The sequence below is a fragment of the Zea mays genome, chromosome 7 (genome assembly GCF_902167145.1).
Source record: "Zea mays cultivar B73 chromosome 7, Zm-B73-REFERENCE-NAM-5.0, whole genome shotgun sequence".
Classification (NCBI taxonomy): Eukaryota; Viridiplantae; Streptophyta; class Magnoliopsida; order Poales; family Poaceae; genus Zea; species Zea mays.
Genome location: NC_050102.1, coordinates 104,123,092 through 104,136,859, shown reverse-complemented (window position 1 = coordinate 104,136,859; position 13,768 = coordinate 104,123,092). Strand labels below are relative to the sequence as shown.

Genomic DNA, 13,768 nt, shown 5'->3' with positions numbered 1-13,768 from the left:
ATCAAATCGAGGGCTTGAACTTGGGTGAGTAGGTAGTTTCTACGATAAGAAATCCAATCCTATATGCTCAGTTCGTTACTACAAAGTTGGTTTTATTCGAAGAAGAGGACCTATTATTGCTCTATGTGCTTAATCTCCTTTTTTTGTATTAAAAGTAGACGAAAGTCTACGTGAGCCTTGCTCTGCCCAGCAGCCTTGATGTGACCCAGGCACCCAGCTGGGCGATCACTTTCGAGGCAGTTTCAGGTTTAAACTTGAATGCCTCAATGTAAACACCTGCTTCCCTTTATAAATTGTCCCCTAACGCGTGTTGTTTGAATGGAAATAAAAAATTACGATTGAACAGGTCACTTGGTTGCTACCAAATCAGAAAGAAACAAAGCTGCTACTAGCCTACTAGTATATATATGTGTGTACATATGCAACACAGGCATAACAGCACCTCTCGAGTCTCGACACATAGCAGCTGCTTGCCTCTGCACACGCGCTCAGTCAGGCACCCCCATAAGTCATATCATAGGATCGAGCTCCTGCGCGGCTCCACACTGCGTGGATCCGGCCATGGGCTGTCCACCGCGGCTCCTCTGCTGCCTCTTCCTGTCGCTGTCGCTGGCAGCGGTGGTCGCGCGCGCCGCCACGCGGCACCAGGAGTGGGAGATCAGCTACCAGTTCAAGAGCCCCGACTGCGTGCGGAAGCTGGCGGTGACCATCAACGGGGAGACGCCCGGGCCGACGATCCGCGCGACGCAGGGGGACACCGTGGTGGTCCGGGTGAAGAACTCCCTGCTGACCGAGAACGTGGCCATCCACTGGCACGGCATCCGGCAGCGCGGCACGCCGTGGGCCGACGGCACGGAGGGCGTGACGCAGTGCCCCATCCTCCCCGGGGACACCTTCACCTACGCCTTCGTGGTGGACCGCCCGGGCACGTACATGTACCACGCGCACTACGGGATGCAGCGCTCCGCGGGGCTCAACGGGCTCATCGTGGTGGCCGCGGCGCCCGGCGGGCCCGACGCCGAGCCGTTCCGCTACGACGGCGAGCACGACGTGCTGCTCAACGACTGGTGGCATAAGAGCACCTACGAGCAGGCCGCCGGGCTCGCGTCCGCGCCGCTCGTCTGGGTCGGGGAGCCGCAGTCGCTGCTCATCAACGGCCGCGGCAGGTTCGTCAACTGCTCGGCCGCCGGGGCCTGCGACGCCGCGCACCCGGAGTGCGCCACGCCCGTGTTCGCCGTCGTGCCCGGCAGGACCTACAGGTTCCGCATCGCCAGCGTCACCTCGCTGTCGGCGCTCAACTTTGAGATCGAGGTGCGCACGTTATTTAGTTTCTCTCTCCTTCTCGATGTCTCGATTTATTTGTTTCTCCGCGTCCTTTTATTTTTTGTATATAACATTTCAATTCGTCAACAGTTACAAAAGCAGGTGTCAAGATCTAAAACAATGTAGCACTAATTGAAAAACAACTACACGGTAGGAGTAGTTATTTTTTTGTTTTTTGAAAAACACGGTAGGAGTAGTTGAATAGAAGAAAAATGCATATGGCAACCATGCAGCTATCCATTATACTCCTACATTAGAAGCTATTCACAATTCAGAATACAACTCTGATACGATATGTACAACTCTGAGGTATCTCTTAAAGGAGTGTTTAGGTTGTTAATTGAAAAAAAGAACAAGAGAGGCGGACTCTTCTCTTAGCTGTCTCGTGTACTTGATCCACGATAGCAGATTATTGGCGTGTTTGTTTCTCTCTTAAATTATATAAATTAGATTACGATGAAATGATAGAAACGTAAAAATATCATTTTGGGATAACAAATAAGTTTAAATAAGCTACCGTCTTACTTTTTTAATTTATTAGTGGTTTTAAAGTGATATTTTACCCTCCCAATCTTTCTAATGTAACTTATATGATCTGGGCGGGAAAGTTATGAGTGTGAAAGAGCGAGTCCACTGATTGCATGGCCAGCATTGGGTGCACATTTCCCATGGCGGGAAGTGACGACAACAGTACAATCCCCTGCAATCTCGCGCTAGAATCTAGGGCAATGCCGTGTTTTGGGGAAGCCCGACGCGCACATGCATGCTGCTCCTACGTACTGGACCATCTCCACGACCACAAAGCTAGCCGTTAACCGTGCATCGAGGCAACAGGCAACAACTCTCGGCCGTCCGTCTCTGCCTCTCTGGTCTTGGCCCACGTAAACTAAGTGTATATATACGTACATTGTTTGGATGCGATCCGATACTTGGATTAAAGTAATAAAGTAGTCTAGCGTTAGACGGCAGTCAGGGAATATGTGCTTACCGTTCTTGGCTCATGCATGATAGTCTGCTACCTTACTAAACTATTTTGTACACTAGTACGGTTCAGTTGGTGCACCAACCTGTGTGCGCAATTGCCTAGCAACAGCAAGCAACGTGCGCGCGCGACGACCAAGTCAATAGTCCAACAAGTTGTAGGTCCAAATGCTATATGCACTGCACCCGTTATTAACAGCTCTTGCGAATGGCAGTATAACGTATATGCTCTCGATCTGCAAGCTGCAACTCTTGTTTAATTTATTTATTAGTTGAGTCAATGTTTCGTTTAGTTTCCCTACTAATTGGCTTCCTTTCAGACGACGCATGCATGCATGTAGAGCCATTTTCGCAATGCCATATACCCCATCTCTCCCAACCGTCCGATCCTTTATGTACTTGTACCGGAGTAATGATCCATCCACGGCATGAATGGTTTCAGGGCCACGAAATGACGGTGGTGGAGGCGGACGGGCACTACGTGAAGCCGTTCGTGGTGAAGAACCTCAACATCTACTCGGGCGAGACCTACTCCGTGCTGATCAAGGCGGACCAGGACCCCAACCGCAACTACTGGCTCGCCTCCAACGTGGTCAGCCGCGAGCCGGGCACGCCGGCGGGCACCGCCGTGCTCAGCTACTACGGCGGGCGCAGCAGCCCGCGCAGGTCGCCGCCGACGGCGCCTCCCGCGGGGCCCGCCTGGAACGACACCGCGTACCGGTTCCGGCAGAGCGTGGCGACGGTGGCGCACCCGGCCCACGTCGAGCCTCCGCCGCCGCGCGCCGACCGCACCATCCTCCTGCTCAACACACAGAACAAGATCGACGCGCACATCAAGTGGGCGCTCAACGGCGTGTCCTTCACGCTGCCGCACACGCCCTACCTGGTGGCCATGAAGCGGCCGGGGCTCCTGGACACCTTCGACCAGCGCCCGCCGCCGGAGACGTACGCGCACCGGGGGTACGACGTCTACGCCGTCCCGCCCAACCCCAACGCCACCACCAGCGACGGGCTGTACCGCCTGCGGTTCGGCTCCGTCGTCGACGTGGTGCTGCAGAACGCCAACATGCTGGCGCCCAACAAGAGCGAGACGCACCCGTGGCACCTGCACGGCCACGACTTCTGGGTGCTGGGCTACGGCATCGGCCGCTTCGACCCGGCGGTGCACCCGGCGTCCTACAACCTCAGGGACCCCATTCTCAAGAACACCGTCGCGGTGCACCCCTACGGCTGGACGGCGCTGCGGTTCAGGGCCGACAACCCCGGCGTCTGGGCGTTCCATTGCCACATCGAGTCCCATTTCTTCATGGGGATGGGCATCGCCTTCGAGGAAGGCGTCGACCGCGTCGCTCCGCTCCCGCCACAGATCATGGGGTGCGGGAAAACCAGGGGTGGCCACTAACTGATGTTGTTCAGAATCTGAACTCAACCACCGTTGATCCATTTCGTTCTTTTGTTTCTTATTATTACAGTCCATCTAATAAGATTTGTATGGGCATTTTTTTTATCACAATCCTATACGATTCGGGAACAATGCCATGTGCATCTTTTTACAGGCACTGCACGGTACTCGACCGGTGATCTTTATCGGGGTTAGAAAAAAAAAGTGCAGCTGGCCTGCCAGTTTTACTGGATCATCGAGAGGCTGATGAGCTGCGTTATCTAGAGACAGCTTTTGAAGCTGTAAAACAATCGGATCTCACGGCTTTTGATCTTCGCACCGCCCAGCTTTGATTTTCCAGTCATTTTGTCAGATACGGTCGGGAATCATTTACATGTGTGCGCACGACACATCAACGACTGTGTCAAACATGGCAGATAGTAGTGCCTAATTAAGCTTGTTTTGAGCTCCAGCACTAATCTAAACAGCTCCACACCCTCCTGGACAAAAGAGCGGCAGCACACGGATTGCAAGCGACTCAAATCAAAGCTGACCAACTAACGTCACCTCTCCGCCTCCGCGTATCAAGACCCCGGATCGTTTAGGATGTGTTTGGTTGCCTGATCCAGCCTGAGCCTGGCCCAGTCAGAGGACCAGGGTCAGGGGAGCCCGCATGTAAAGAGCCAACAAACAATGTTTGGTTGCCTGGTCAAAATGAACCAGGCCCATATTATACATTGTTTGGTTCTCTTTTTTTTTGCTTGGCCCAATTGGGTTGCCGACAGTTTTCACATGTAAAATGAAGCTCCCGCCAAATTTCAAAATTTTAAACGCTATTAAACAAATTACAACAGATTTGAACTAAAAATATGATTTTGACCCATAAAATGAACTAATTGCAATCATCTAAATATGATTTACAATCATTTGAATTACAATCATATGAACTATAGTATTTGAATAAACAAAAACAGACAAATATGGTACATCTTGCCTATCCCCTACAGACTGTTTCCATCTTCAAATACCAGACGAACACCAGCTATTTGAAGTTAAGGTATGATACCAGACGAATACCAGACGAATAAACAGACGAATACTAGACGAATAAACAGACGAATAACAATCATATGAACACCAAACAAATACCAGACGAATAAATATAAACAGACAAATTTGGTTCTCTGTTTGCAGGCGTTTGAAACACCAATATAGACGGACACCACTGCCCAGAAACACCAATGCCCAGTAAATGTTTTACTGTTGAATGCCCAGTAAAAAGGATTTCTGTTGAATATTACAGGCAAAACGGTTTCAACCTGGGCATTCATTTACTGGGCATTCAACAGAAACACCACTGCCTAGGCAGGGCGTTTGAAGTAAACAGAAACAGAAACACCACTGCCCAGGTTGTTCCAATCATTTGAATTACAATCATATGAACTATAGTAGCAACATAAACAATTTGTTGGCACACCAACAAACATAAACAGAAACTGACAGAAACCTCCTTTACAATGAATCAGGCCCATATGACACATTGTTTTGTTCTCCTTTAAACAAATTACAGCAGATTTGAACTAAAAATATGATTTTGACCCATAAATTGAACTAATATGCAATCATCCAATCAGCAACAATTTCTTGAACTATAAACATAAACTGTAAACATAGGTATAAATGGAGGATTTACAAGAAACTGTAAACATGACCCTTTAGAAACTGTAAACATAAACAGATACTGTTGGCAGACCAACCATTTGTGATTCCATATCCAGATCCACTTTCTCATGCATATCCAGTTTGTGACAGAAACAAAATTGCCTCAGAAATCATGAGAGTATGTAGACCAACAAACATAAACAGAAACTCATGAAGTAATTTGCCTCAGAAATTATTATCAATTACAATCACTTGATCAACCCATGAGAGTAAATACAATAAATTGCCTCAGATTTGTATGAATAAACACCTCATTTGACCATACATGGGAAAACATAGGGCAGATGGGGAAATCAGATTAAAGGATAGAGTATGTTTGGTTGCCTGACCCAAAATAAAACCAAGAGCAAGGAAAACAAAGCAGTAAGTCAAACTCCCATGAATGGTCATCAGTCAAACATATTTCATCATAGGAAAAATTCACAAAATGAGCAAGGAAAACAAAGCAACAAGTCATACTCCCTTGATTGATCATCATTATAAAACATATCATCATAGGCAAGTAAAGGCAACAGTTCAATATAAAATCATCACAGACAAGTAGAAAAGTCTCAGAATTATTAATTATCATCCACAGTTCCAGATTCAGTGCCATAGGCATAGAGCAAAGTATTAGGCATAGATCAAAGTACTACGCATAGAGCAAGGTATTAAGCATCATAGGCATAAGATTGGTCTGCTCAAATCTTTGCAAGGTGCTGCCTTAGCCAAAGCACACGGTGTTTAGGCTCCATCTTCACAAAGCCATCACCTTGCCTTTTGTTGTCCAATAGGTAGGTAAGGCAAGTCATCAACTCCTCATCAGTGAAACCTGGAATACTCATGCAAATCTGATACAGATCAGGGTGGACATCTGTGGTCTGGACTACAACAGGTGCTTGGACAGCTTCAGCCAATTTGTTCACAGCTCCAGTAAGTCCTGCCATAATCCCAAGCTCTTCATCACTGAGTCTCCTTTTCTTTCCATTTGATCCATATATAGGAACTACCAGCACCAGCACCACTATGAGAAGGGCTGGCACCAGCAGAACCAGAGGCAGTAGCACCAGTACCAACAAGACATGGTTCTTCAGATGCACCAGCACCTTCAGTGATATCCGAGATGGTGCCAAGGGGCTCATTTGAGGCCATGGCATACTTGCCAGTAGCCTATGCTGCCACATTTGAGTTGATATAGCATCTCTTTGTTGGGTCCAAGTTTGGTTATCATGAACTACATCAATGGCACCTTCCACATTGGCAATGTTTGGAGCCCAAGTGTTTTCCAAAGGAAAATGTGAATCCAGCCCATATCTAAGAATCCAGTTGTGAAGGATGGTGCATGCTAACACAAGCTTAACTTGTGTCGGATATGGATGAAAAGGCTTGTTGTATAGAATCTTGAATCTATTCTTCAAGGCACCGAAAGCTCTCTCAATTGTTACTCGGAGGGAAGAATGCCTTAGATTGAAGAGTTCTCTTGGATTGAGTGGATGGTTTCCTCCACCAAATTCTCTTAGATGATATCTTGTGCTACGGTATGGAGGTAGAAATCTAGGTCTAACAGCATAACCAGCGTCAACTAAATAGAATTTTCCTAGTTCAAAGAATTCTAGTTAGTTTGATTGTGAAGTAATTTAAAAGCATATTCAAACATGTTATGGAATTACCTGGTGGCACAATGAGGCCATCAGATCTTTCCAATGCATCCGATAGAATCAAGGCATCATGAGCTGAACCTTCCCAGCCAGCAAGAACATAGGTAAATCTCAAATCAAAATCAACAGCTGCTAGAACATTTTGTGTCGTTGTGTGCTTTCTACCCATGAAGGCTGCTCTCATTGAACTAGGAACCCTAGCCAATACATGTGTGCCATCAATGGCACCAACGCAATCCTAAATGTTTAAGTTAAAATGATTAAAACAAAGACAATACTAACATATTTCAATTAAATGGTTAATGTGCAATCCTAAATGGAATGGAAAGTACCTTGAAGTATGGGTACCATCTTCTACTAACATGAATTTTGGGATGGACAGAGGTCGAAGGAGGGGTGATCATCTCAGTGCGTAGCTCACCAATTGCACTTAACACCTCGTGAAAATATCTACTAATAGTCTCAGTAGATCTTCGGAAGGTGAATTTGAGAACCCTAAACCTTTGATTATGACCAACAACATGTAGAAACATTGCAACTTGTTCTTCTACAGAACTGTGAATACTATCCCTTAGCAAGTGTCGAGACCGAAACAAACCACAAAGCTCAAAGAAAGGGACCTTAGACATTCTAAGCAGCTCCACACATTGGATATCATCAGATTCATAGATAAATCTAAGATTTGCCTTCCTCTCAATGTCCCTTTGAAACATTGGACCATATGTGACACGAGGATGAAAGATTCTACGCCTAAGGCATGCAAACAACCAACAAGATATAGCAACAACCAATGCCGATGCTCTCAACTTCAGCAAATGACGATTTGGACCCAACATATCTGAATAAAGGGAAAAAATTGTTGAATGAGAAACAATTGTACTCTGCTCAGACTGAAAAAAACAAGCCAGGGTTGCCACATCTAATGATGTTCCTCCAAACTGGCTTGGTAACATCACTGAAAAATTGTACTCTGCTCAGATTAAAAAAACATCACTGAGAAATTGAGATCTGCTCAGATTGAACCAAAAAACATCACTGAAAAATTGTGATCTGCTCAGATTGAAAAAAAACATCACTGAAATCTGGTCCTAAGCTCAGACTTTAAATATTTTCATCACTGAAAAATGATCAGAATAAAAGAAGAGAGTTATGGAGGTAGCAGCATAATATAATGCATTAACTACCTGCATAATATAAAAAGAAGATAGTTATGGAGGTAGCTGCATAATATAATGCATTAATCCATTAAATTAAACAAGACAAGAAGCTACAGAGGGGGAGAAGAAAGGATGAACAAAGGTAAGATTGTTGTAAGGGAAGAGGAAACAAGAATAGATGAAGGTAAGAGGGGGAGAAGAAAAGAGGAACAACTAGCTACTTAATATAATAGACAGATTATGCTAGTTGCATAATCCATTAAATTAAACAAGACAAGCATGACAAACATGTTAAATTTAGTTAAGTCAATAAATAAACATGGCAAAACATGGACCAAACAGATAGTAATATTGAAAGATATGCAGGTTTTTCAGTTAAGTTCAGGTCAGTTAAGTTCAGTTAAGCAGATCAGTAATGAAAAGATGCAAGTTTTTCATCCAAAACATGGACCAATCAGATATCCACCAACAATCAGTTATATACTAATATGAAAGTACATCACTGAAAAACTATGCAGGTTTTTCAGTTAAGTTCAGTTAAGTTCAGGTCAGTTAAGTTCAGTTAAACAGATCAGTAATGAAAAGATGCAAGTTTTTCATCCAAACATGGACCAATCAGATACCCAGCAACAATTAGTTATATTAATCAGATCTAGAATGAGAATATTTTGCCTAGATCAGCTAATATGAAACTAATCAGCTGCTTTGCTAGAATCAGCTGCTTTGTTTTCAGTTATATTAATCAAAGCAAAGCAGATCGAGAATACAACAATGAAGCAAAGCAAACTGATTAATAAAACTAATCAGTTATATTAATCAAACCCTAATCAGATTAATACAACAATCAGTTTGCTAGAAACAGCTGCTTTCTAGACCAGATCTGATTAACATAAACAAAGGAAAGCAGCTGAAAACAGATCATTGCTAATATTAATCAAAGCAGATCTAGAATGAGAAGACAAAGCAGATGAAATCAAACCTGAGAACAGATCAAGAACAGATCAGCTAGGGTTCACTCGCAGCTGAGAACAGATCGAGGTCGCAAGAGAGTGACTGCAGAAGGTCTCGCCCAGATAGATCGCACTAGCCACGCACACACAATAATACCAAAATCAGCATTCTCTGCACTGGAGCAGGACAGGAAACCAGAATAAGGATTTGGGAGGAGGGGAGCGAACCCGAACGACTGGGGAGGATGAGGAGGCCCGGTAGAGCGAGCGCGTCGGCTGGGTCGCGGAGGAGGAAGCGGTCGCGGAAGGTGAAGTCTCCAGGGACGGCAGTGGCGGAGTCCACAGGGTGGAGGAGGCCGTGGAGGAATTTGGCGGCAGCGGACGGGTTGGAGCCGGTGAGCGCGTCCTCAGGGAGGAAGACGTCGCGTGGGTCGAAGCGGAGCAGAGCGGCCAGGTCTGGCTGGAGTGAGAGCCGCGGCGGCGGCGAGTCGCGAGAGGAGAGACTGCGAACCCTAGACCGCAACGGCCAGGCTCAATCGCGAAGTGGTTTATCTGCGTTCCAATCGGGCCTTGCCATGATATTGCGTTGGGCTCATCTCAGACAGGCTCTCAAGTTGGGCCAGGCAACCAAACATGGCGCTGTTGATTCAAATGAGCCTGGTTGTGCACTGGGCCAGGGAACCAAACATACCCTTATTGTCTCACATGCAGTGCTTGCACGATCTATGGCTTTGAGCACCATGCAATCAGCATTTGCGATGCGGTGCTCAGCTTCTCAGAGACGCTGAGGGACGTTGCCATCGTGAAGGAAACGTCTTTTCAAGTGATCCTCAGGTTTTGATGGAGGCCGCCATCACCCATCAGAGGGACACTCATGTGGATTTTTTAGAAGTAGAGTTCATTTTTTTTAAAGATCAGGAGGGGAAACCTCTACTGTTAAATTTTATTAATAATGTAAAATTACTACTCGACGCGATTACAAGAGTTAGAGGTGAGCTGGGAAGGTCTAGTTAGGGAGCTAAAAAAAGGGACCAGAATAATACGAAAGTTATGCCTGCCACTGATCAAGCCAGTTCAGAATTGAGTTGTCATATTTCCCTCTCGCTCTGTGTACAACCAACCGTAATTCCTTGCTGAATTCATTCTTACAGTGTTGTACTGAAGGGTCTTTGTTTTCAAATAACCATTCATTTCGACATTTCCATATGCTCCATGTCATGAGTATAATGATCTCCATAGAAAAAGGAACACTAAGTTGGTGCTTAAGGTTTGTCGAGGCCTCCTGTGGTTGAGCAATTCTGGGGGGAGTTATGCCAATTGAATTTCAACAGGCTTTTGCAAAATTGCATATGAGAAACAGGTGATAAAGAGTCTCCTCCCTTCGCCATATACAGTTCTCACATGAATATGACTCTAGTGTCATGTTTTTCCTTCTCAGCATATTTCTAGTGTTCAGTCTGTTTTTAAGCCATAACTAGTAGAAAACTTTATGTTTTGGTTGACATTTGTTTTTCCATAGACACTTGTAAATAGAATGAACCTGTGTCTGTCCCATTAGGTGTCTGTAGGCCTTTTTTGTTGAATAACTGTCTGAATCTCATATATATCTCCATCTGTCCTTTGAAGTATTTAGGTAAATTTGCTCCCAAACTACATGTAACTCCAAATACTGTTCATAGGCTTGTTCAGAAATAGGCAATTGAAAAATATGAAATAGATGGTCTTGCTCTTTAGCCTTGCGATAGAAAGTTTTGTGTTGTTTGCAAAAGAGAATAATTCTGGATATTGCTGACTTGGAATACTTTTATTCCATTGATCTTCCTAGAAAAGAATTGATCTACCATTGCCAATGATTGGGTACGCCAATCCCTTGAAATTATGCAGAAGTTTCAACATACTTTTCCACCAAAAAGAGCCAATTCGTCTATGACCAGGGAGTCTGCCAGACATATAATAGCTATTCCAAATGATATTTACCCATGGTAAGTCATGACTATTGAAGAACTTGTGGAAGAATTTTAGGAGAAGGGCATCATTTTGAGTTTCTAACCGTATCACCCCAAGGCCTCCACTGACTTTTTGTTTAGTAATCATGGACCATGCAACCAGCAACGACTTTTTTGAGCTTGTGTCAGTCCCCCTCCAAAGGCAATGCTTCCTATAAATGTCTATCTGTTTAATGATAGAACTCGGGATTTTGAGCGTGCACATAAAAAAAGTTGGCAAGGCTGAAAAAACCGAGTTTACCAACTCCAAACGCCCAGCCTGAGATAGAAAATTAGAAGTACATGTCAATCTCTTTTCAATTCTTTGGATTAAAGGTAGGAACTGCTGAAGTCTAGGCTTTGAAAGACCCAAAGGCAATCCAAGGTAAGTGAAAGGCATTGCACCTGTTTGACAATTGAGAGTTCTTGAAAGAATCTCCATTTTCCCAGGGTTAACGTTTATCGGATACATACTTGATTTGTTATAATTTACCCTTAGACTAGTTGAGGTTGCAAAGGAATTGAGAATTGCCTTAAGAAAGAATAATTGCTTTGGGCAGGCCTCCATTATCAAGAGAGTATCATCAACATATTGTACAATAGGAAAATCTTGTTCACAACTATCTGGCAGAGGTAGCTGAAGCAAATTCAGATGTCTGGCATTATTAATAATAATCTAAAGGAGATCAGCCGCCAAGACAAACAACAAGGGTGAGAGAGGATCTCCTTGTCTAACTCCCTGTTTGCAATGAAAGGTTTCCCTGGGACTCCATTAAGTAACACCGAAGAAGTGCCAGAGTGAAGGATATTTCGAATCCAGTTAATCCACTTTGGACCAAATCCTTTATGAATCAGAACCTGCAGAATCAGTTCATGCTCTAAAGTATCAAAAGCCTTTTCGAAATCAAGCTTAAGAACAATGATTTCTTTTTTTGAGCAATGGCATAAATGAATGTATTCATAGGCCCAAGCCAAGCAATCTTGAATTGTTCGTCCTTTTATGAAACCATATTGGTTCCTGTGAACTAACCGTGTCATCATTGTCTGCAATCGATTTGCCAGAAGTTTCGTGATAATTTTCATACTATTGTTTAGCAGCGATATTGGCCTATAATCTCCCACTTTTGCGGATTATCCTTCTTCGGAATCAAAACAATGAAGGATCCATTGATGCTTCTCAAGCAAACCTCTTCTTGATAAAACTTTTTACAAAGGTCATAGAAGTCTTGAGCAATGACATGCTAGCATTTTTTAACAAAATTAGTGTTAAACACATCAGGACCGAGGGATTTGTCAGAAGGAAGGGATTTGATAATGTTATCAATCTCTTGCTTACTGAATGGAGAGTCTAACTATTGGAGACCCTTGTTTCTAGGTAAAAGATCTGTTAGGTCAAAATCAATGCCTAAGAAATCAGAAGATCCCAGTCTGCTCTTGAAAGCATTCCAAAGAAGATTTGATTTGTGGTCATGCTCCGAGTGAATTATCCCATTATCGTCGGACAATGAAGCAATTGCATTTCTTCTGTGTTTTACCGTGGCATGTGCATGAAAAAAACACGAGCATATATCTCCTTTAGTGATCCATTTGATAGACGTCTGTTGCTTCCAATAATTTTTTTGAATGTTTAGCAATTCAGCTACTTTGTTCTACATAATATCTCTGAAGTTCCATTCCTCAATAGAAAGATCACGATGCTCTTCAATATTGTCTATAAACTCGATTAGCAGCTTGATATCACTCACTGTTTTATCAATTTTTGGTAATGATCTCTGCCAATCCTTGAGAACCTTCCTTTCAATCTTAAACTTGGTTGTTAAGTTTTTTGCTGTATCAGACAGACTTGGAAGGCCAAGCCAAGTACTTTGAAAGATATTCATGAATCCTTTATATTCCAGCCAAAAATTTTCAAACCTAAAAATCTTAGGTTTAGGGACCTTGGACTTAAAATAAACTAGACAAGGCACATGATCTGAAATGTCACGTGGCATTGCTTTTGCACGAATTTAGGATAAACTATCGACCATTCTTGAGAAATGAAAAACCAGTCTAACCTCTGAAGGAGGGGTTCCCTCTGTCTATTCGATCAGGTGAAGGATAGACCGTGGAGGGGGATTTCAACCAAATCTAGGTTACTTATTGCTTCCTTGAACTTCAACATTAAATTAATGTCGCCCCCAGCTTTATTCCTATCTTCCTGTCGCCGGATTAGATTAAAATCTCCAACAATAAGCCAAAGTTTATCCGAGGGCATATTAATATTATAGAACCAGTTGAGGAAATCAATTTTCCCTTGCAGAGTACATGGTGCATAAATGTTCGTAATAATCCAGGAGCGTGCCGATAGATTGGATATAAATTCCACTGATTGAGCATAATCATTTTGAAAAATAACATTGCCTGTCAATTTTGAGATTTTCCAAATGATAATTGAGCCACCCGAGTTCCCCACCGAAGAAACAAAAGCAAAAGAATCAAAGTGATTAGGACAGAAATTTTTTAGATAGGCTGCATCGAATAGCTCCTTTTTGGTTTCCTGTAAGCAAATAACATCACAACCAGATTCCCGAATTGCACAACGAATGCCATTCCATTTAACACTAGAATTAATCCCTCTGACGTTGTGGCTTAG

At 43.8% G+C, this 13,768-nt stretch overlaps 1 protein-coding gene across 1 annotated transcript; it reads left to right on the top strand.

Moving 5' to 3' along the window:
• Positions 1-556: 556 nt before the first annotated feature.
• On the top strand, positions 557-3,856 carry LOC100382137 (Cupredoxin superfamily protein). Its single transcript, NM_001174898.1, has 2 exons — positions 557-1,311; positions 2,747-3,856. Exons 1-2 carry the CDS (start codon positions 562-564, stop codon positions 3,704-3,706), a joined length of 1,710 nt encoding a protein of 569 aa, NP_001168369.1. The 5' UTR covers positions 557-561; the 3' UTR covers positions 3,707-3,856.
• Positions 3,857-13,768: the final 9,912 nt, after the last annotated feature.

Bases quoted from the DNA above. Each gene is read 5' to 3' on its own strand.
- LOC100382137 (NM_001174898.1), top strand. From the start codon at position 562: ATGGGCTGTCCACCGCGGCTCCTCTGCTGCCTCTTCCTGTCGCTGTCG. The intron at 1,312-2,746 runs GTGCGCACGTTA...GAATGGTTTCAG, and splicing joins CGCTCAACTTTGAGATCGAG to GGCCACGAAATGACGGTGGT.